Genomic DNA, 21,642 nt, shown 5'->3' on the forward strand with positions numbered 1-21,642 from the left:
CCAGGAGACCAAATTCAAATCAGATTTGAATATGGTAATCTCTTGATAAGATCAGGAGTAAGCTAACCTAATCTACAGATAGGATTAAGATCATCTCCTATCCAGATGCTGATTTGGATTGGGATAACTTTTAATAGGATTAGGAGATTTCTTAATCAAGAAGAAAGAGGAGAATTCCCAAGAGGATTAACAGAATTCAAACCTAGGTTTTTGAGCAAGAAAACTTACTGCGAATTGAGATAGGATCTCATACACTCTAGAGAGAAAATAAGCAATTTTTGCCATCTTCATCTCAGGAGTTCTCCTCTTGCTGCTGCCATTCTCTGAAAAGATTTGATCTTTGAAGAAAAGAAATCATGAAATCAGTTCTTGATATCAGTTTTGTAGAAGGAACTGAAAAGATTCGATGCTCAGTGTTTCCAGAGAATTCTTATGAAGGATTCAGTGTGTAGGACGCACTCTGCTGGTTTCGTTCCACAGATTGCTGTGTCATTATCAGCAGGAGCAGATCTTGGCGTCCATATGATGGATCCTATCGTTCTTTTAGCAGCTAGTGGAGGAGTCTTGGTTAATAAAACACCCGAAGTGGCTAGGGAATTGATTTCCAACATGGCCGAAAATTCCCGACAATTTGGGGCAAGAACAGATGGTGCTATCAGATGTGTTAATGGGGTACGCCATTCTAATTTGGAAAGTCAAATATCTGATCTAACTGCTTTAGTTTGTTAATTGGTTGTAGGACAATTACAAACGACAGGGGTTTGTGGCATATGCTCGATTCCTGGTTATCTTACGGATATGTGCCCATCATTACAAGATGGTTCGATGCAGCAAGTCAGTGTCGTAGGAGGATTTCCAAGCCAACCTCAATGCAAGTATGATCCCTATTCTAACTATTACAATCCTGGGTGAAGGGATCATCCCAATCTGAGCTATGGAAATCAAGAAGGACCACAGAGATTCCAACCCCAAGCTTTCAACAGGAAACCTCTAGTTCCGACACCTACGCAAGTTCAAAATCAACCCTCAAGTTCAGGTATGCCTTTCGACGAGATAGTTAAGGCTCCAATGACTAACACTCAACAATTCCAACAGGAAATAAGGGCCAACATCCAAAACTTAGGAAACCAAATCAGTCAAATTGCTACTTCTATTAGCAAGTTGGAGGTGCAAAACTCTAGAAAGCTACCATCACAGACGGTAGTCAATCCCAAGGAGAAATTAAGTGTAGTGGTGCTGAGAAGTGGGAAGGAATTACAGTCACACCCTAATTCACCAAGGAAGGAGGATAAAGAGCAGAAAGAAGAGGATGAACAAGTATCACATGAGAACTCCCATAAGGTAAAACCCGATCACCCTCTACCTAAGATGTCTAATGCCATTGTGCCACCATTTCCTAGTTGGTTAGAAAAATCTAAGAAAGAAGAGTACGGTCAAGAAATCTTGGAGACCTTTAGGAAGGTGGAAATAAATATTCCCTTGTTAGATGCCATCAAGCAAATGCCCAAATACGCAAAATTTCTGAAGGAGTTGTGCACTAACAAAAGGAAGATGAGAGGAGATGAGAAGGTAAAGGTTGGGGAGAACGTGTTAGCTGTCATCAAGAGGACCCTGTTGGAAAAGCGTGCTGATCCAGGTATGTTTACTTTACCTTGTGTGATTGGCAACAAAATAATTGAGCGTGCCATGCTAGATTTAGTTGCATCCATCAATGTCATGCCATACTCAATTTATTGTGCTTTGAATTTAGGTCCTTTGAATGAAACTAGGGCTGTTATTCAGTTAGCTGACCGTTATAACGCTTACCCTGAAGGGATTGTTGAAGATGTTTTGGTGCAGGTTAACGACATTATATTTCTAGCCGACTTTTACATCTTGAAGATGGAGGAAGATACTATCACAAGTTCAGCCCCACTTCTATTAGATAGGTCATTTATGAAAACGGCCAAAACCAAAATAGATGTGGATGAGGGTACCTTCTCCATTGAGTTTGACGACGAGATTGTTAAATTTAATATATTCGAAGCAATGAAGTACCCCAATGAATGTCCTTCGATTTGTTCAGTTGACATTGTTGACTCAATTGTGCAGGAAATTTTTGGGGAAGAGGATATAAATGAGGAGCCCGAATTGAGTGCACAATTGGATATGAAGGAACAACTACATTCATCCTGTGAAGCTTCAGAACCGATATTGGAACAAGAGGTAACAAATTCTAATATTCCATCATCGTCTTCTCATAAGAAATTGTTGCCTTCTGTTTTGTAGGCTCTGAAGTTAGAGCTGAAGACCTTGCCAGATCTCCTTAAGTATGCTTACTTGGGTGACAAAGAAACATTGCCAGTAATCATTGCAAAAGGGTTGAATGATGATCAAGAGACACGACTCATCAAGGTTCTGAAAGAGCACAAGGTGGTGATTGGTTGGACCTTAGCCGATATAAAAGGGGTCAGCTCCTCAATCTGCATGCACAAAATTCTTTTGGAACTGTTCTAGGTCAACGGATTGATGGGAAGAGTCATGTCATTTACTATGCTTCGAGGACATTGAATGCTGCACAATGCAACTACACAACCACCGAAAAGGAGCTATTAGCAATTGTTTTTGCTTTAGATAAATTTTGATCATATTTGCTTGGCTCTAAAGTGATTGTATTTTCTGATCATACAACTTTGAAATACTTACTGGTGAAAAAGGAGTCAAAGCCAAGGATGATACAGTGGATACTTTTGCTCCAAGAGTTCGATTTAGAAATCAAGGATCGAAGGGGAGCTGAAAATTCGATGGCGGACTATCTAAGTAGGTTGGTAAAAGATGAAGACTCCTCACCCATCTCTGAGCTTTTTCCTGATGTGCAACAGTTCCAAATAAAAGGTATGATCCCTTGGTATGCGGATATCGTGAATTACTTAATTATTGGGATTTCGCCGAGTTGTCTTAGAAAGCCAATGAATGATAAAATTAGATATGAGGCAAAATATTATGTTTGGGATGAACTTTATTTGTGGAAATTTTGCTCTGATCAAGTGATTAGGAGATGTGTCCCTGAAAGTGAACATATGTCGATTTTGAATTTTTGTCATAGTTATGCTCGTGGTGGTCATTTTGGGCCAAAAGTAACTGCTAGGAAGGTCTTAGGTAGTGGGTTGTATTGGGCAACCTTATTTAAAGATGCATACCTGTCTGTAAAAATTGTGAAAGATGCTAACGAACAGGTGCTTTGTCTCACAGAAATGAGATGCCCCAAACCCCCATTCTTATTTGCAAAATTTTTGATGTTTAGGGTATTTATTTTATGGGACCCTTTCCTTCCTCTTGTGGTTTTGTTTACATACTTCTAGCGGTTGATTATGTTTCAAAATGGGTGGAAGCAAAATCCACCAAAACTGATGATTCTAAGTGTGTTGTAGGTTTTATCAAATCTAACATTTTCAGTAGGTTTGGTATTCCTCGAGCCATCATAAGTGATCAAGGGACCCACTTCTGCAATAAAGCCATTGAAGCCTTATTGAAAAAGTATGGGGTGCATCATCGAGTCACCACTACCTATCACCCCCAGACAAATGGACAAGTTGAGGTTTCCAATTGCGAAGTCAAGTCCATTTTAGAAAAGACAGTGAGCCCGGGCAGAAAGGGTTGGAGTCTACGTCTAGATGACACACTTTGGGCATACCGAACCGCATATAAAACACCAACAGGGATGTCTCCCTATAGGTTAGTTTTTGGCAAATCTTGTCATTTACCGGTTGAAATCGAGCATAAGGCATATTGGGCGATCAAACATTGCAATATGGACATAGAAGAAGCTAGCAAGGCATGAAAAGCTCTAATTACAAGAATTGGAGGAGTTGCGATTAGAAGCATATGAGAATTCAAGATTCTACAAAGAAAAGACCAAGTTGTTCCATGATAATTTGCTTTTAAGGAAACCGTTTATGGTTGGTCAAAAGGTGTTATTATATAATTCTCGACTCCAACTCATGACAGATAAGTTGCATTGTAGGTGGATGGGTCCATTTGTTGTTACTAATGTGTTTCCTTATAGTGTAGTGGAGATCAAAAGTTTTGATACAAATAAGGTTTTCATGGTGAATGGGCATAGATTAAAGTTGTTCCATGAGGATGCAAATGTCTCCTCCTTGGTAGACATCTCATTGGATTTCTCTCATTATTCATCGAATTAAGAAAGCAAGAAGGACTTTGGGCATAACGACGTTAAACAATTGTGCTTGTGGGAGGCAACCTATTGTGTTTAATTATTTTTATTGTTTTTAATTTTAGGAACATGGTCGTGTTTAGCAGCTGATTTCACACCATAAGGATCTCAACAAGGCGTTCAGGGAAGTTCCCTTAAATCCTTTTATCGTACGCATAATCATATACATCGGGGACAATGTATACCTTAAGTGTGGGGGGATTAGGAGAATTTGACAATTTCTGGGGTAACCCTAGCATGCTTCGATCATCACTTTTTAACCTTACTTTTTGAAGTTTCTGCTCCCTAGAAACTTATCTTTGAATAATTTCAAAATATCATGAATTATGTGCTTAGGTTGAATAGATAAGATAGGATGCAAGCATGGCTAACTGAAATTTTTGGCTGCATAAGGTACCTCATTATTTTAAATGATCAATAGGTAAGATTCAATACAAATTTAACCCTTATGAGCATTTGATTAATTTTTGCCTAAGTATCTGTCAAACACGGCTTGATTATTCTAGAACTTGCTGTGTCAGGCATGTTGAGACCACGTTAATGAGTTCGTGGATCGGAATGGTGATGCCCTTATGATTCTTGTGCAAAAAAAAAAAAATCATGACTAGTGTGAGATGGAGCATAAAATGCACTCACATCTAGAAGTGAAAGAAAAGGGTGAGATGGAGCGTAAAATGTACTCACCCCTAGAACCCCAAGCCCCATTTCACCTTTTGGTGCATTGAACTCGTGCTTAGTGGTGGAGATGTGATACATAAGCAAGCTTATGGTAATATCATACATTGTCTGACATGAGAGACTAAGGACACTTCAAAAACAGAGAGATGATGTTTGAATTTGGTTGCATTTGATTGTTAAAACAATGAGTGCCTATTTTAGTCCAAGAATGTTTAGACGGTGGAAGGCTTGTTTCCTTGACTATTGATTTAACTTGGAATCATGAGAAATGATGATTTGAGGTTAATCTTTGACAAGTTCAAGGGGAGAAGGCAATGAAAATTGGGAAGATTATTAAGTTTGGATTGAAGCATGTGAAAGGACAACATCATGATGAGAGAGAATTTTAAAATCAATAGGTTTGTTTTGTTTTCGCTTGAGTTTTGTCTTGCCCGAGGACGGGGAAGGTTTACGTGTGGGGGGATTTGATGTGAATAAAAATTATCATATTTTTATCCCCAATTACTCATTCTTTTATAGTAAATTAGCACTTAATTTGACTCATTACTCTTATATTTCGATTCAGGGCAAGCAAGAAGGCAACTGGAGGAAAACAAGGCTAATTGGATGATTTTGCACAGTTTCGGCACCGTTCAGTAATTGAGGCATAACTCTCAACTCCAGACTCTGATTGGGATGATTTAGGATGCAATGGAAATATAAGGGAGAATCACAACTCTCATGTTTTGGGTTTTGACAGATTCGGTCTGCGTTGAGGTCAAAATCGGGCCCGAATTTGAAAAAAATTCGTAATAAAGCATAGTTCACAACTGAAGCCCAATTCGCAAGAAAGCCTTGTAGTGGCCCAAGTTAATAAAGAACCCCATCATATTTAAATTTCAAATGTAATTCTAGAAGGATAAGAAGATTGAGATTAGATCACTAGATAAGAGATAGGATAGTATTAGTTTAGAACCAATTAGGACTTTCTAATTTTGAGGATAGTCTCCTAAATCGAGTTGGAAAACAACCCTTCCCCTAAAGCTATATAAAAGGGGGGGGGGACTAGCTTTAGCACTCAATCAATTCAGAAGATCAGTCCATCCATCTGGGAAGCAGAGCAAGAAGGAGTCGATAACCATGAGCGGCTAAGCTTTTCTTTTCTGATTCAAAGGGGATTTTCGATTCAATTGTGTCATCATGAGGTTCTGTGTTTAATTTAAATTCTTGCTTTTAATTCAAGTATTTGTTGATTCTTGTGCATGTTCTTATGGATGTTAATGTTAATTAGTATAACAAATTAATTAATGTTGATCTTCCTAGTGCTATCCATGGTTCGATGATCTGTAATTGTCACAAATAGTGGTTCAAGTAGCAATTAGGTTATTATCTTTTTGGGTCAATTGTTCATGACAGCCTTTGACCAATGTATTGGCATGTTTTAACCTAAGGGGAATCAACGAAACAAGATTCAATAATTGCAGCTATCTCATTTATTGTTATTTTGGTTTAACTATTTTCACAAAGGTTATTGCTTTCATTAATTGATATGAAACGTTATCGTACCCAGTCGGTTAATGATAAGTGTTGATCGAATGCTGGGTTTGGTCAATTAATTTAGGAAAACACAAGATTTATTATGACTATCCTAATAAATCCTAAGGTTAAATACTTGAATTGCAAGACTTCTGAAGTTTACCTATGATCGATGACCAATTGACTCAATCCAAATCCTTGGATCTGAATTCGGTAAGACTGAATTTTCCTTGTTAATTGTTATTTGCTATTTTGCGTTAATTGTTATTTTAGAAATTTAATCATTCGAATTTCTCGCTCTTTAAATTGCGCATTCGGCTGAGAAATTACTAACTCCCTGTGGGATTCGACCTGGTACCACTATTACTACAAATTTATTGTAGGGTGGGACTAGCATTAATTTTGAGGGGCTTCGACAACCCGTCATTTTGCTTTTTTCTTTTGATTCTTAAACAGTCATTTCTTCTCAAAAGGCTGTTTTTCTTCTAGATTCATATTGGATCGGGTCAAATCTGACCAAAAATATGGTCCATTGACATCCCTAGGGTAGGGCAAGGGAGATCTTAATTTTCATCTAAAGCCATACCCACTTAGATGACAGTCAAAAATTGTGATCCAGTCATTGCCATATAAGGCCAGTGAAGGAAGCATCTACTCTATTATATGGAGTTCTAGAAAAACTTGGTTTTCACTGGTGAGTTACAATGGAGATCCAGCTGCCCATCTTGTGGAAACCCTTTTCTCTCGTTTAGGCACACAAATACCTCTTGGGTTTTCCAGGTCTAAAATGATAGATTCAATGAAACAGAAGTTCTTAATTCTGATAAGGTATTGCTGAATAGATGAGCACTTCTTCAATATCCTTGAAAGTTTTCATAGTTTCAGGTGTTCTAGGAATGATAAGAGAAGCCCTCAAAATCTTATCTAAAAATGGAAAGCTCCTTCTCATCATCATCCTCACCAATATCTTTATGTACTTCTACTCGCTTTGGTATACCAATAGACCAATTATCTTAGATTTCTCCAACAAATCCTACACCTTACAAAGCCCAGAGTACCTTCAGATACTTGTCGGAATCAAGAAAGAGCATGTGCTTCTTACTTAAATGAAAGTAATACTCTTCCTCCCAAACTCTGCTATTTTTCTGTTTTCCCTGGTTATTTAGTTTATGTACCTGCTGTAATGCTCAGAGAAGGAATTTATTCTCAAAGAATTTATTTTGAGAATTTGAAGAATGTGGGGGCGGGGGGGGGGGAGGATCACTTGGTTCTTTGTTGGCAATTCTGGGCATTCTACTGGTTCTCTTAGCATTGCCTTTAGTGCCCAAGTCTATGTGCTTTAGATGTTGAGCCTTTTGAATTCAGTATTAGAACCCATGGAGTTCATGCACTTGGAAAAGCTACAAGGTTAATGGTTCAAACAATATTGCTAGGTTTCAATGAACATGGAGGAATTTGAACACTTAAAACATTTCAATTCAGATTAGTCATGTGGACAAAGTTACGACATGGGGGCAGTTGCTTGGACCTTTTACGAGCAAATTAAAATGGGGTTGGGGAAAATTTAGCCATCCAAACTCAACAGTCAGGGCTGTCAACAGGGCTCTCCTTGCATGACACCTTAATTCACACGGACTCCTTGTAACTATATCCATGCTGGATGCATTCATGCATTATAGGGTGGACTGACATGTCATGCAGGGAGAGCCTTGTTGACAGCCTAGGCTGTCGAATGGGGCATGTTTTTGGGCATTTGCTTTACTGCACATATATACTTCAACTCTGATTCTACTGTCAAGATTATTTTGAAATCCATGATGCCTCTATTTCATTCAACTAATGAGAGTGTATATTTTAACAACATTCCTGCTACCTTGATAGTCTGTATTTTTTGCTTTTAACAATATTCTATGTATGTGCTTTGTATTTTTTTGTATACTCTGGCTGCCTTGATACATTTTAATTTTTGTATATCTATTAACAAATTTATCTTCTAGTGAAAATAAAACAGATAATTGTAGAAAATAAAAATATAGATATATATAGTTCATTGAAATTGAAAAAAGAAATACTCACTACTTTTTGTATTCCTTCTCAGTTATTTTCTTTTATTATTTTCTATTTTCATTTTTTTCTCATTATTATTTGTTGATTGTTATTAGTATAACTTCTTGACATTTTTTTCTTATTATTATTTTCCTTTTGTCTTTACAATTAAGCACATGCATTGCTCATGAGAAATTCTTGGATTTTAGATATACCATAGTTAACATGGAAAATGAAAATTAACAGAAGTAACAATATGACTAAGTTAATCTCAGCCAATTCATATATGAAAAACATGAAAAAAATGAATTAATTCAACTTTAAAAAAATCAATTAGTGGTGTCTTTCGTTCTTAGGAAGATAACTATTTTCTATAGTTCTTAGGAACTCTAATTCTAATATTTCTTTCACTGCTCCCCCCTGTTTACTTTTCAGCTTGTGCTCCCTTATTTTGCAGCTTTATTAAATAGGAATGTAATAAGTTCTCAAGTTTTTGTTTTTTTCCTTTCTTGGTTATCATCATCCAATATCTTTTACCTTTTCTTCCTTAGGAGAGGGTGAGACTAAGGGAGAGAGTAGGGAGGAGGGGAAGGGGGGAGAGAGAGAGAAAGGAAAATTGACATATGTATTCATTTACCAAAATTATTCACCAAACTTGCCAAAATTACCAAAAATAGAAACTAGTAAAGTAACAATTTTCAAAAATCACCTAAATTAATTTTTCTTAAATTGATAAAATTAATAGTTTTTGATAAATTATTAATTTTCCATGATTAACCAATATTAATTTAATGAAATTAATTTTTTGGTAAATTACCAAATTTTTATTAATTAAAATAATATAAATTAGAAAATAATTAGATGCCTATTTATAATTATTTTGTGTGTTTCATTGGGATGCTATTTAGATACTTAGACTATGGATGACCATTGAATTAGGGCCAAACCTAAGGGTGCAGCTTGGTTGGTCGCTACTTGGTCCAACCCGAGATTTTGGATGGATTGGACCTGGGCTAGGAAACTGGGGCCTGACCTTAAACTCAAAATTAGGATTGGGTTGAGGCCTCAGGTAGCCTAAGCGCACTCCAACCAACTCATACATACATACATATGAAGGGATGAGAGATCCATCGTATGGATGCCCAAATCTTGCAGAACAAAGGGGGTGAATTTCAAAGCTTTTTCTCTCCCTTCAACTGGGATCACATTCCCTATTTAGAAAATTATATTTTCAAGGATCAATCTTGAACAAAAAACTGAACCAGATCTGAACAAAAGTAGTAGGAGAAAATTATACCTGATACGGAGAAGTAATATCTCCAAATGGAGGTGTTCACGCCCAAGGAAGGATCCAAAGACTGCTCCCACTGAAGATGGCGCAGTATAGGATGAAGTAGAATCAGCAATGTTCTTCTCCAAGGACCTTGTCCTTCGCAAGAAACAGTAGGATGGCACGTGAGCACAGCTTCCTATCAGTCCTTTCACAAAGAACTGATATCAAGATCAAATCTTGACTTCTCCCACAACTAGAGATCAAACTGGCAAGGTAGGCGGCAAGAAGGAGGAGGCGGCAAGAAATAGTTCTGCAGGGTTGCTTAATTCTTTCTTCTCTGTTTTAGCTCTAAAGAAGACGTGATAATAATATGTCTAAAGGCTGCCGCCCCTTCCTTCTTTTTAACCCTAAAGGATCAGCTCCTAATCCAATTACGAGTTGCTGATCCAATTCGGATTTTGATCAGACATCCCTTTAGGTGATAAGGATAAACCCTTATCTTATCTGCAGATTAGATTAACATTCTCCTAATCTCATTAGGAGGTTTCTAGATCCGAATCACATTCAGATCTGGACTCTCTGAGTGGATAGGGTTTAGACCCTATCCTTGAAGGGATAGGATATCCATCACATGGACGCCTAAAGATTGCGAAATAAGGGGGCGAATTTCAAAAATTTTTCTCTCCCTAATTCAACTGGGAATCGAATTCCCTATTAAGAAAATCATATTTTCAAAGATCATTCTTGAACCATAAACTGAACCAGATCTGAAACAAAAGGAGTAGGGAGGGATAATACCTGATATGGAGAAGCAGTATCTCCCAATGGAGGTGTTCACGCCCAAGGAAGGATCCAAAATCTGATCCCAATGAAGATGGTGCAGTGCAGGGTGGAGCAGAATCAGCAGTGTTCTTCCAAAAGAACTTGACCCTTCGCAAGAATCCACTGGATGGCTTGTGAAAATTAGTATCAAGATCAAATCTTGATTTCTCCCAAGAACTGGAGATCGAACTACTAGAGGCGGCGGCTGCAGGAAGGAGGCAGCAAGAGAGTATTCGCAGGGTGCAGAATTCTCTCTTCTTGTGATCTCAACTCTGAAGACAAGAGTGTGTTGGTTGCATGTCTAAAGGATGCTGCCCCCTACTCCTTTTATAATCTTAAAGGGATTAGCTCCAAATCCCATTAGGAGTGGATAATCCAAATCATATTTGGATAAGAAGTCCCTTTAAGTGATAAGGGATAACCCTTATCTTATCTGTAGATCAGATCAACCATCTCCTAATCTAATTAGGAGGCTTCCAGATCTAAATCTTATTTAGATCTTGGACTCTCTAACTGGATAGGGTATGGGCCCAATCCTATCAGCTGATCCATCTCAGAATTTGCCCCTTTAAGTGATTAATCAAATTAGCCTAGTTCGAAATGGGCCTAAAGCCCATTTAAGGTTATGTGTTCACTTAGCCTTCCAAATTGCTGCCCAGTTGGGCTTCCTTGTATGGCATGGGACCCAAACATTGATCTACACATCAGTCACATGGGTTTAGCCCAGCCTTCGTCAAAGACCTGGTCGAATACACTATTAAGGATAGTGCTCCCCCTAAAAACCATCTCATGGTCTCTATGGGCCCAACACTTACCCTAAGTGGTCCCTGGGCCAAGCCACCTTGTAACACCCAGGGACTGTGGGTAGATGCAAAATTAGCCCATCAGGTATTATCCTCAATGGTCTTACACTTAACCTCTCAGCCCATAATGATCATACACTGCCCGACAAGAGAGGACCTCTCCCTCGGCTTCAAGGAATAGTGTTGCACTCTCTGCTTATATGGATCCCGAGAATTAAAACGTTTTGCAAATCATTTTGAAACCATAATATATATACTTTCATATCTTATATAAAATATATTTTGCAAACAAATCACAATGATTGAAATCGGTTGCCGACAGTCTTGGTTTCCATCAGTGAGAGTGCATCCCTGATCATTACCTTTGTCCGACAAAGAGGCTGATCCTGTCACTATGATCACCCACTCAGATGAATTCTCAGACTGTCCCAACATACCTAGGTTTTGATCCCCACTAAGGATCTCACTGATTGGTATATCAAAGATAGCGCAATCCGACACCTAGTGCAGTATCATAATCGAGTGAAGGGGTTGGGTGTAACTTTCCAATTTTGCCCATCAATCTCCAAGGTCTAAGGCAATATTGCAAATCTGGTCCAATTCAAAGATTCAATTAATCCTACACTGTATGTGCCTAGGGTCTCACCCTAGCAGCTGAGACAGGCCACCCAAACCGACTTGGTGGCACCACAGTGTCAGCCTTGTCAGGATAGGTCTCCCCAGACCGACCCACTAGCTGTGAACATTCTAAACTAACACGAGTCTCATTAAGTGTCTAGTTTAAGGGTATTACACAGAAACATACCAAGGGAACATGAATCAAATATGTACTTTTATTCATTTACAGTAAACTCATTAAGTACATCATCTTGATTGAAACTAAGGGCATACAAAACTATCTAACAGCTCCTACTTGCAATTAGGTCCAATCAGGTACTAGCCAGAATCCCATGCTTTCCACGTGTTTCTCAAACACTTTTTGTTATAGTGGCTTCATCAATGAGTTTGCTACATTTTCCGTTGACGCTACATTCTGAATTAGGACATCCCTTTACCAACAATCTCCCGCAGTACATGGTACTTCCTCTCGATGTGCTTCGACTTCGAGTGGGCTCGTGGCTCCTTAGCCTGAGGAATAGCTCCATTGTTGTCACACAACAACGGGATGGGTGATGAGCTGGACGAAACTACTCCCAACTTGTGAACGAACTTCTTTATCCACATGGATTCTTTGGCAGCCTCACTTGCGGCAATGTACTCGGCCTCGGTCGTGGAGTCTGCAGTGAACCCCTGTTTGCTGCTTTTCTAGCAAACAGCACACAATCCTATCGTGAAAACATATCCAGATGTAGACTTTCAATCATCTGGATCCGACCAGAAATCGGCATCTATATACCCTTGGATCTGTAGTGACCTACCATCGAATATTAGACAAAACACTTTTGTCCTTCGAAGGTACTTAAGTATGTTTTTCACGGTAGTCCAGTGCTCCTGCCCTGGGTTGGCCTGAAATCTGCTTACTACACTCACTGCCTGAGCAATGTCAGGACAAGTGCACAACATGGTCTACATGATGCTCCCTATGGTAGAGGCATAGGGAACGTCTTTCATTCCATCAATCTCCTCAGAAGTCTTGGGAGACATCTTCTTGGGGAGAGTGACTCCGTGCTTGAAAGGAACATTTTCTTTCTTGGAGTTTTCCATGCTGTATCTTTTGACAATTTTGTCAATGTAGGTAGATTGGGATAATCCTATTATCCGCTTCGATCTATCTCTATAGAGTCGAAGACCTAGTATATTGGAGGCTTCTCCAAGATCATTCATAGAGAATTGCTGTGAAAGCCATACTTTCACCGTACTCAACATTCCTACATCATTCCCAATGAGTAGAATGTCATCTACAAACAGAACCAAGAAGGTAACCTTATCTCCACTGAACTTCCTATAGACACAGGGTTCATCCGGATTCTGCTCGAAGCCAAATGATTTGACAATAGAGTCAAAACAGATGTTCCAACTTCTAGAAGCTTGCTTCAGTCCATAAATGGATCAATTAAGTTTAAATACCATGTTTTCCTAACCTGCAGCAATGAAGCCTTGCGGCTGCTGCTTATAGATATCTTTAGTAAGATCTCCATTCAGGAATGCAGTTTTGACATCCATCTGCCAAATCTCATAATCATGGTATGCTGCTACAGCTAGCAGGATCCTAATGGATTTAAGCATGGCCACAGGCGAAAATGTTTCCTCATAATCGATGCCCTCTTTCTGAGTGTACCCTTTCACCACCAGACGAGCTTTGAAAGTCTCAACCCTACCATCGGGGCCCTTCTTCCTCTTGTAAATCCATTTGCAAGCGATTGCTTTTACCCAGACGGTGGATCTACTAGAGTCCAGACTCCATTGGTCTCCATTGAGTCCATCTCTGCTCTCATGGGCTCCACCCACTTCTGGGAATCTATGTCCAACATAGCTTCCGCGTAAGTCACGGGATCTTCCTCACTAGTCAAGGTTTCCACTAGGTAACTTGTTAGACAGTTTTGTATGCCCTTAGCTTCAATCATAATGATGTACTTTATGAGTTTATTGTAAATGAATAAAAGTGTATATTTGATTCATGTTCCCTTGGTATGTTTCTGTGTATTACCCTTAAACTGGACACTTAATGAGACTCGTGTTAGGTTAGAATGTTCACAGCCAGCGGGTCGGTCTGGGGAGACCTATCCTGACAAGGCTGACACTGTCGTGCCACCAAGTCGGTTGGGGTGGCTTGTCTCAGCTACCAGGGTGAGACCCTAGGCACATATAGTGTGGGATTAATTGAATTTTTGAATGGACCAGATTTCCAGTATTGCCCTGGACCTTGGAGATTGATGGGCAAAACTGGAAAGTTACACCCGACCCCTAGACTCGATTATGATACTGCACTAGGTGTCGGATTGGGCTATCTTTGATGTACCGATCAGTGAGATCCTTAACGGGGGTCAAAACCTGGGTATGTTGGGACAATGTGAGAATTCATCTGAGTGTGTGATCATAGTGACAGGATCAGCCCTTTGTCGGACAAAGGTAATGATCGGGGATGCACTCTCACTGATGGAAACCAAGACTGCCGGCAGTCGATTTCAATCGTTGAGATTTGTTTTGCAAAATATATTTTATATGAGATATAAAAGTATATATATTATGGTTTCAAAATGTTTGCAAATTTGTTTTAATTCCCGGGATCCATAGTTGAGAGAGTGCAACACTGTTCCTTGCAGCCGATGGAGAGGTCCTCTCTTGTCGGGCAGTGTATGATAATTATGGGTTGAGAGGTTAAGTGTAAGACCATTGAGGATAATACCTGATGGGCTAATTTTGCATCTGCCCACAGTCCCTGGGTGTTACAAGGTGGTTTGGCCCAGGGACCACTTAGGGTAAGTGTTGGGCCCATAGAGCCCATCTAATGGGTTTCAAGGGGTGCACTGTCCATAACAGTGTATTCGGCCAGGCCTTGTAACAATGGTTGGGCTGAACCCATGTGGCTGATGTGTAGATCAATGTTTGGTTCCCACGTCATACAAGGAAGCCCAACTGGGCAGCAGTTCGGAAGGCTAAATGAATACATAACCCTAAATGGGCCTTAAGCCCATTTCGAACTGAGCTAATTTGATTAGTCATTAAGGGGCGAATTCTGAGATAAGATCAGCTGATAGGATTGGGCCCACACCCTATCCACTCGAAGAGTCCAAGATCTAAATGAGATTTATATCTGGAAACTTCATAATTAGATTAGGAGATGGCTGATCTAATCTGCAGATAAGATAAGGGATCCCTTATCTTAAAGGGACTTCTAATCCAGATATGATTTGGGTTAGCAACTCCTAATCGGATTAGGAGCTGATCCCTTTAAGTTTATAAAAGGAAGAGGGGGCGGCAGCCTTTAGACATAACATCACAACAGACAACCAACAGTCTTGTCTTCAGAGCTGAGATCACAAAAGGGAGAATTCTGCACCCTACAAAAACTCTCTAGCCGCCTCCTTCCTGTAGTCGCTGCCTACAGCAGTTCGATCTCCATTCCTTAGGAGAAATAAAGATTGGATCTTGATTCCAATCTTTTGAAGAAAAGATTGGTGGGAGTTGTATTCACAAGTCGTCAAGGTGATTCTTGAGAAGGATCAAGTTCTTTTGGAAGAACACTGCTAATTTTGCTCCACCCTTCACTGTGCCATCTTTAGTGGGAGCAGATTTTGGATCGTACCTTAGGCGTGGACACCTCCATTGAGAGATATTATTTCTTTGTATCAGGTATTATCTCTTCCTATTCCTTTTGGTTCAGATCTGGTTTAGTTTATGGTTCAAGAATGATCATTGAAAATATGATTTTCTAAATAGGGAATTCGATTACCAGTTGAAGGGAGAGAAATTTTTTTGAAATTCGCCCCTTTGTTCCGCAATATTGGGCGTCCATGTGATGAATTTCCTATCCCTTCAGTGGTATCAGAGCCATGTTCAAATCTTGAACCATTCTGTTTCAGATCTGAACCTGCGAAAATAGGGAGAAGGCATTCTACCCAATTTGCGCAGATATGGGTTTTGGGAAATTTGTTCCCAAAACAGATGGGGAAATAATCTGAAATTAATTTTAGAATAGTTCTTTATAATTTTCTTGATTTATGGGTTGTTCGTACAAGAGGAGATCAAATTCATGGTTTGCGCAGGGAGAACTGCAAGATTTGCAGTTTATTAAATTTATTTATTACATTTGGTTTGTAAACAATTTTTTCTAGACTCAATGTATAGGCATTCGATCTGATGTAATAATTAATAGAAATAGGATTTCTATTTATTTATTAATTTTGGATCGAAGATGGCAGCGTAGAGAAGGAGATTTCACAGATGGGAGATTCGCTATCTGCGATTTGCAGTTTGAGAAACTGCAATCTGTGTTCTAACCTCTGTTTTGTAGGATGGAGTGTGCGAACAACCCTGATTAACTGATTCTTGTTTTTCTTTTATCAGTTATTTAATTTCAGATTATTTTCTTGAATTAAGGATTTAATTAAAGATCAAACCCTAGACCCATTCGAACAAAGATTGGTTCAAACTATTTAGACCAAATCTAGGGTTTAATCTAGGCTGAAAGTCAGCCCTAATTTTCCCACTAATGGGCCTGAGGATTGATATTTAATTAAATATTTAATTCAACCCAACCTGTAAAGGCCCAGTTTTAAATAGTTAAAACTGCTAAAATCCCACTTCAAAGGATAAAGCTATATGGGCCGAATTGGGTAACCCTAATTCAGCCCATATACCTAGATAATATTAATGGTTAATATTATGGATTTTCAACGGGCTTCCAATGGGCCTTACAGATAATTAAATTGATTGGATCAATTTATCCCTACATGAGATGTATGGATGTGTGATGTGCTACGTACATGGGCCATAAGTACTTGGCCCATGCTCATTCGACAGTGGCTCTTGCGCACACCATGGCTGAATGCACATCATTGCGATGGTGTCCCTTTTTGGTCATTGGATGACCTCCCTCAGTGGTGGGCCCCACACCTCATCAAGAGGTTACGTGCGGAACCCTAGCCGATTAAAGGCCCATCGAAATCTGGCTTTATGAAAGTCAGTGGGAGCCACTTTGGTTTGACCTAAATCAAACTAGGGCGTAATTATTTGTTCCCTCCAGCTAATATGAGTGCACGTGATAGGGAGATTCATATGATGAACTCTCTAAAGGCCTTCCATCATTAGCATGAGGATGGGTCCTTCAGTAATGAAGAAACGCACCAGAAAATGGGCTATCCATTTGTTGTTGGGCTTGTTTGAGTGTTTCATAAGATGATAGGGGCGTCATAGACCGATATGGGAGGGGCTTCACCAGAAAATGGGAACTCTCTCATGGTACCTTGGGTTCGGCCCAGCCGAATTCACTGAAAGATTCACCAGCCACATGGGTTTGGCCCAGCCGAATTCACTGAAAGATTCAATGACCCCCTTGAGCCCATCAAATGGACCCTATGGGCCCAACACTTACATTAAGTGGTCTCTGGGCCAAGCCATCTTATTAAAACCCAGGGACTGTGGGCATGTGCAAGATTAGCTCATCAGGTATTATCCTAAATGGTCTTACACTTAACCTCTCAGCCCTTAATGATCAAGCACTACTCGAGAAGAGAAGACCTCTCTCTCAACTGCAAGGAATAGTGCCGCACTCTCTACTCACATGGATCCCGGGAATTAAAACCTTTTGCAAATCTTTTGAAACCATATATATATATATATATATATATATATATATATATATATATATATATATATATATATATCTTATTTTGCAAAACAAAATTCCAACGATTGAAATCAATTGTCGGTAGTTTGGTTTCCGTCAGAGAGAGTGCATTACCGATCATTACCATTGTCCGACAAAGGGGCTGATCCTATCACTATGACCACTCACTCAGATGAATTCTCAGACTGCCCCAACATGTCCAGGTTTTGACCCCCACTAAGGATCTCACTGATTGACACATCAAAGACAGCCCGATCCGACACCTAGTGATGTGTCATAATCGAGTCTAGGGGTCAGGTGTAACTTTCCAGTTTTGCCCATCTGTCTCCAAGGTCTAGGGCAGTACAGGAAATCTGGTCCGATTCAAGGGTTCAAGCAATCCCATACTACATGTGCCTTGGGTCTTACCTTGATGGCCGAAACAAGCCATCCCAACACTTGGTGGCACATCAGTATCAGCTTTGGCAGGATAAATCTGCCCAGACTTATCCAATGGCTGTGAACATTTAAAACCAACACAAGTTTCTATAAGTGTCAGGTTTTAGGGTCTTACACAGAATTACACCAAACAACATGAATCAAACATGCACTTTCATTTATTTCCACTAAATAACAAAAGTACATCAAATCCGATTGAAGCTAAGGGCATACAAAACTGTCTAACATTTTAAAGTAAACCTTTTTGTTCAGTGAGTGTTTACCCATCATATTCGTAAACGCCAAGGTACCGTGAGAGAGTTCCCATTTTCTGGTGAAGCCCCTCCCACATCGGTCTATGACGCCCCTATCATCTTATGAAACACTTAGACAAGCCCAACAACAAATGGATAGCCCATTTTCTGGTGCGTTTCCTCATTATTGAAGGACCCATCCTCATGCCAATGATGGAAGACCTTTAGAGAGTTCATCGTATGAATCTCCCTATCACTTGCACTCATATTAGCTGGAGGGAACAATTATTATGACCTAGTTTGATTTAGTTCAAACCAAAGTGGCTCCCACTGACTTTCAAAGTCAGATTTCGGTGGGCCTTAAATCAGGTAGGGTTCCGCACGTAACCTCTTGAGGAGGTGTGGGGCCCACTACTGAGGGAGGTCATCCAATGACCAAAAGGGGTACCATGGCAATGATGTGCATTCAACCATGGTGTGCGCAAGAGCCACTGTCGATTAAGCATGGGCCAAGCACTTATGGCCCATGTACGCAACACATCACAGAACCATACATCTCATGCAGGAATAAATTGATCCAATCAATTAATTATCTATAAGGCCCATTGGAAGCCCGTTTTAAATCCATAATATTAACCATTAATATTATCTAAGTATATGGGCTAAATTAGGGTTACCCAGTTCGGCCCATATAGTTTTATCTTTTGAAGTGGGCTTTTGGCAGTTTTAACTATTTAAAACTGGGCCTTTACAAGTTGGGCCAAATTAACCATTTAATTAAATATCAATCCTCAGGCCCATTAGTGGGAAAATTAGGGCTGACTTTCAGCCTTGATTAAACCCTAGATTTGGTCCAAATAGTTTGAACCAATCTTGGTTCGAATGGGTCTAGGGTTTGATCTTTAAAAATCTTTAATTCAAGAAAATAATATGAAATTAAAGAACTAATAAAAGAAAATCAAGAATCAGTTAAACAGGGTTGTTCGCATAATTCATCCTGCAAAACAGAGGTTAGATCACAATTTTCAGTTTCATAAACTGCAAATCGCAGATAGCGAATGTCCCATCAACAAAATCTTCTTTTCTGCGAAATCTCCCTTTCTGCGCCGCCATCTTCGATCCAAAATAAAAAGTAAATATAAATCCTATTTCTATTAATGATTACATCAGATCAAATACCTATACATTGACTCTAAAAATTAAAAAAAAAATTATTTATAGACCAAATGTAATAAATAAATCAAGAAACTGCAAATCTTGCAGTTTTCCCTACGCAAACCAAGAATTCGATCTCCTCTTGTACGAATAGCCCATAAATCAAGAAAATCATAAAAAACTATTCTAAACAATAATCAGATTTATATAAAATTAATTTCAAATTATTTGCCCATCAATTTTGGGAACAAATTTCCCCAAAACCATATCTATGCAAATCAGGTAGAACGCCTTCTGCCCATTTGCGCACGTTCAAATCTGAAACAAAATTGTTCAAGATTTGAACCAAGGCTCTGATGCCACTGAAGGGATAGGATATCCATCACATGGATGCCCAAAGATTACGGAATAAGGGGGTGAATTTCAAAAATTTTTCTCTCCCTTCAACTGGGAATCGAATTCCCTATTTAGAAAATCATATTTTCATGGATCATTCTTGAACCATAAACTGAACCAGATCTGAACCAAAAGGAGTAAGGAAGGATAATACCTGATATGGAGAAGCAGTATCTCCCAATGGAGGTGTTCATGCCCAAGGAAGGATCGAAAATCTGCTCTCACTGAAGATGGCGCAGTGCAGGGTGGAGCAGAATCAGTAGTGTTCTTCCAAAAGAACTTGACCCTTCGCAGGAATCCACTGGATGGCTTGTGAATACAACTCCAACCAATCTTTTCTCCAAAAGATTGGTATCAAGATCAAATCTTGATTTTTCCAAGAACTGGAGATTGAACTGCTGGCGGCGGCAGCTGCAGGAAGGAGGCGGCAAGAGAATATTCGCAGGGTGCAGAATTCTCTCTTATTGTGATCTCAGCTCTGAAGACAAGAGTGTGTTGGTTGCATGTCTAAAGGCTGCCACCCCCTCCTCCTTTTATAATCTTAAAGGGATCAGCTCCTAATCCCATTAGGAGTTGATAATCCAAATCAGATTTGGATAAGAAGTCCCTTTAAGTGATAAGGGATAACCCTTATCTTATCTGTAGATCAGATTAGCCATCTCCTAATCTAATTAGGAGGCTTCCAGATCTAAATCTTATTTAGATCTTGGACTCTCTAAGTGGATAGTGTATGGCCCCAATCCTATCAGCTGATCCATCTCAGAATTCACCCCTTTAAGTGACTAATCAAATTAGCCCAGTTCAAAATGGGCTTAAGGCCCATTAAGGGTTATGTATTCATTAAGCCTTCCAAACTACTGCCCAATTGGGCTTCCTTGTATGGCGTGGGACCCAAACATTGATATACACATCAGCCACATGAATTCAGCCCAGCCTTTGTTACAAGGCCTGGCCGAATACACTGTTATGGACAGTGTACCCCCTGAAAACCCATCAGATGGGCTCTATGGGCCCAACACTTACCCTAAGTGGTCCCTGGGCCAAGCCACCTTGTAACACCCAGGGACTGTGTGCAGATGCAAGATTAGCCCATAAGGTATTATCCTCAATGGTCTTACACTTAACCTCTTAGCCCATAATAGTCATACACTGCCCGACTTCATATATATGATATATAGGTATTTTTGTTTTCAAGTTGTTTGCAAATGGTTTTAATTCCCGGGATCCATGTGAGTGGAGAGTGCAGTACTGTTCCTTGCAGCCGAGGGAGAGGTCCTCTCTTGTCGGGCAGTGCTTGATCATTATGGGCTGAGAGGTTAAGTGTAAGGCCATTTAGGCTAATACCTGATGGGCTAATCTTGCACCTGCCCATAGTCCCTGGGTTTTTATAAGATGGCTTGGCCCAGGGACCACTTAGTATAAGTGTTGGGCCCATAGGGATCATGTGATGGGCTCAGGGGTTCATTGGGCTTCTTAGTGAATTCGGCTAGGCCTTTTAATATAAACTGGGCCGAACCCATGTGGCTGGTGTGTAGATCAATGCTTGGGTCCCACACCATACAAAGAAGCCCAACTAGGCAGCAGATTGGAAACCAATTGAGCACTGATTTCTTAATGTGCCAAAAGCCCATTTTTGGACTGGGCTGATATGATCAGCCACTTATGGGGCGGATCTGAGATTAAGGTTAGCAAAAGGGTTGGGCCTTTAACCTAATGCACTCCCGGAGACCAAATTCGAATCAGATTTGAATATGGTAATCTCCTAATAAGATCAAGAG

At 39.7% G+C, this 21,642-nt stretch overlaps 1 protein-coding gene across 1 annotated transcript; it reads left to right on the forward strand.

Moving 5' to 3' along the window:
• The first annotated feature begins 432 nt into the window (after positions 1–432).
• Positions 433–7,515, forward strand: LOC148877610 (uncharacterized). Its single transcript, XM_088970098.1, has 9 exons — positions 433–672; positions 740–820; positions 915–1,036; positions 1,158–2,205; positions 2,269–2,422; positions 2,497–2,600; positions 2,697–2,887; positions 3,086–3,215; positions 7,252–7,515. Exons 1-9 carry the CDS (start codon positions 433–435, stop codon positions 7,513–7,515), a joined length of 2,334 nt encoding a protein of 777 aa, XP_088826224.1.
• The last annotated feature ends 14,127 nt before the right edge of the window (positions 7,516–21,642 follow it).

This window comes from Nelumbo lutea, chromosome 1 (assembly GCF_056320005.1).
Source record: "Nelumbo lutea isolate HS-2025 chromosome 1, American lotus-T2T, whole genome shotgun sequence".
Taxonomy (NCBI): Eukaryota; Viridiplantae; Streptophyta; class Magnoliopsida; order Proteales; family Nelumbonaceae; genus Nelumbo; species Nelumbo lutea.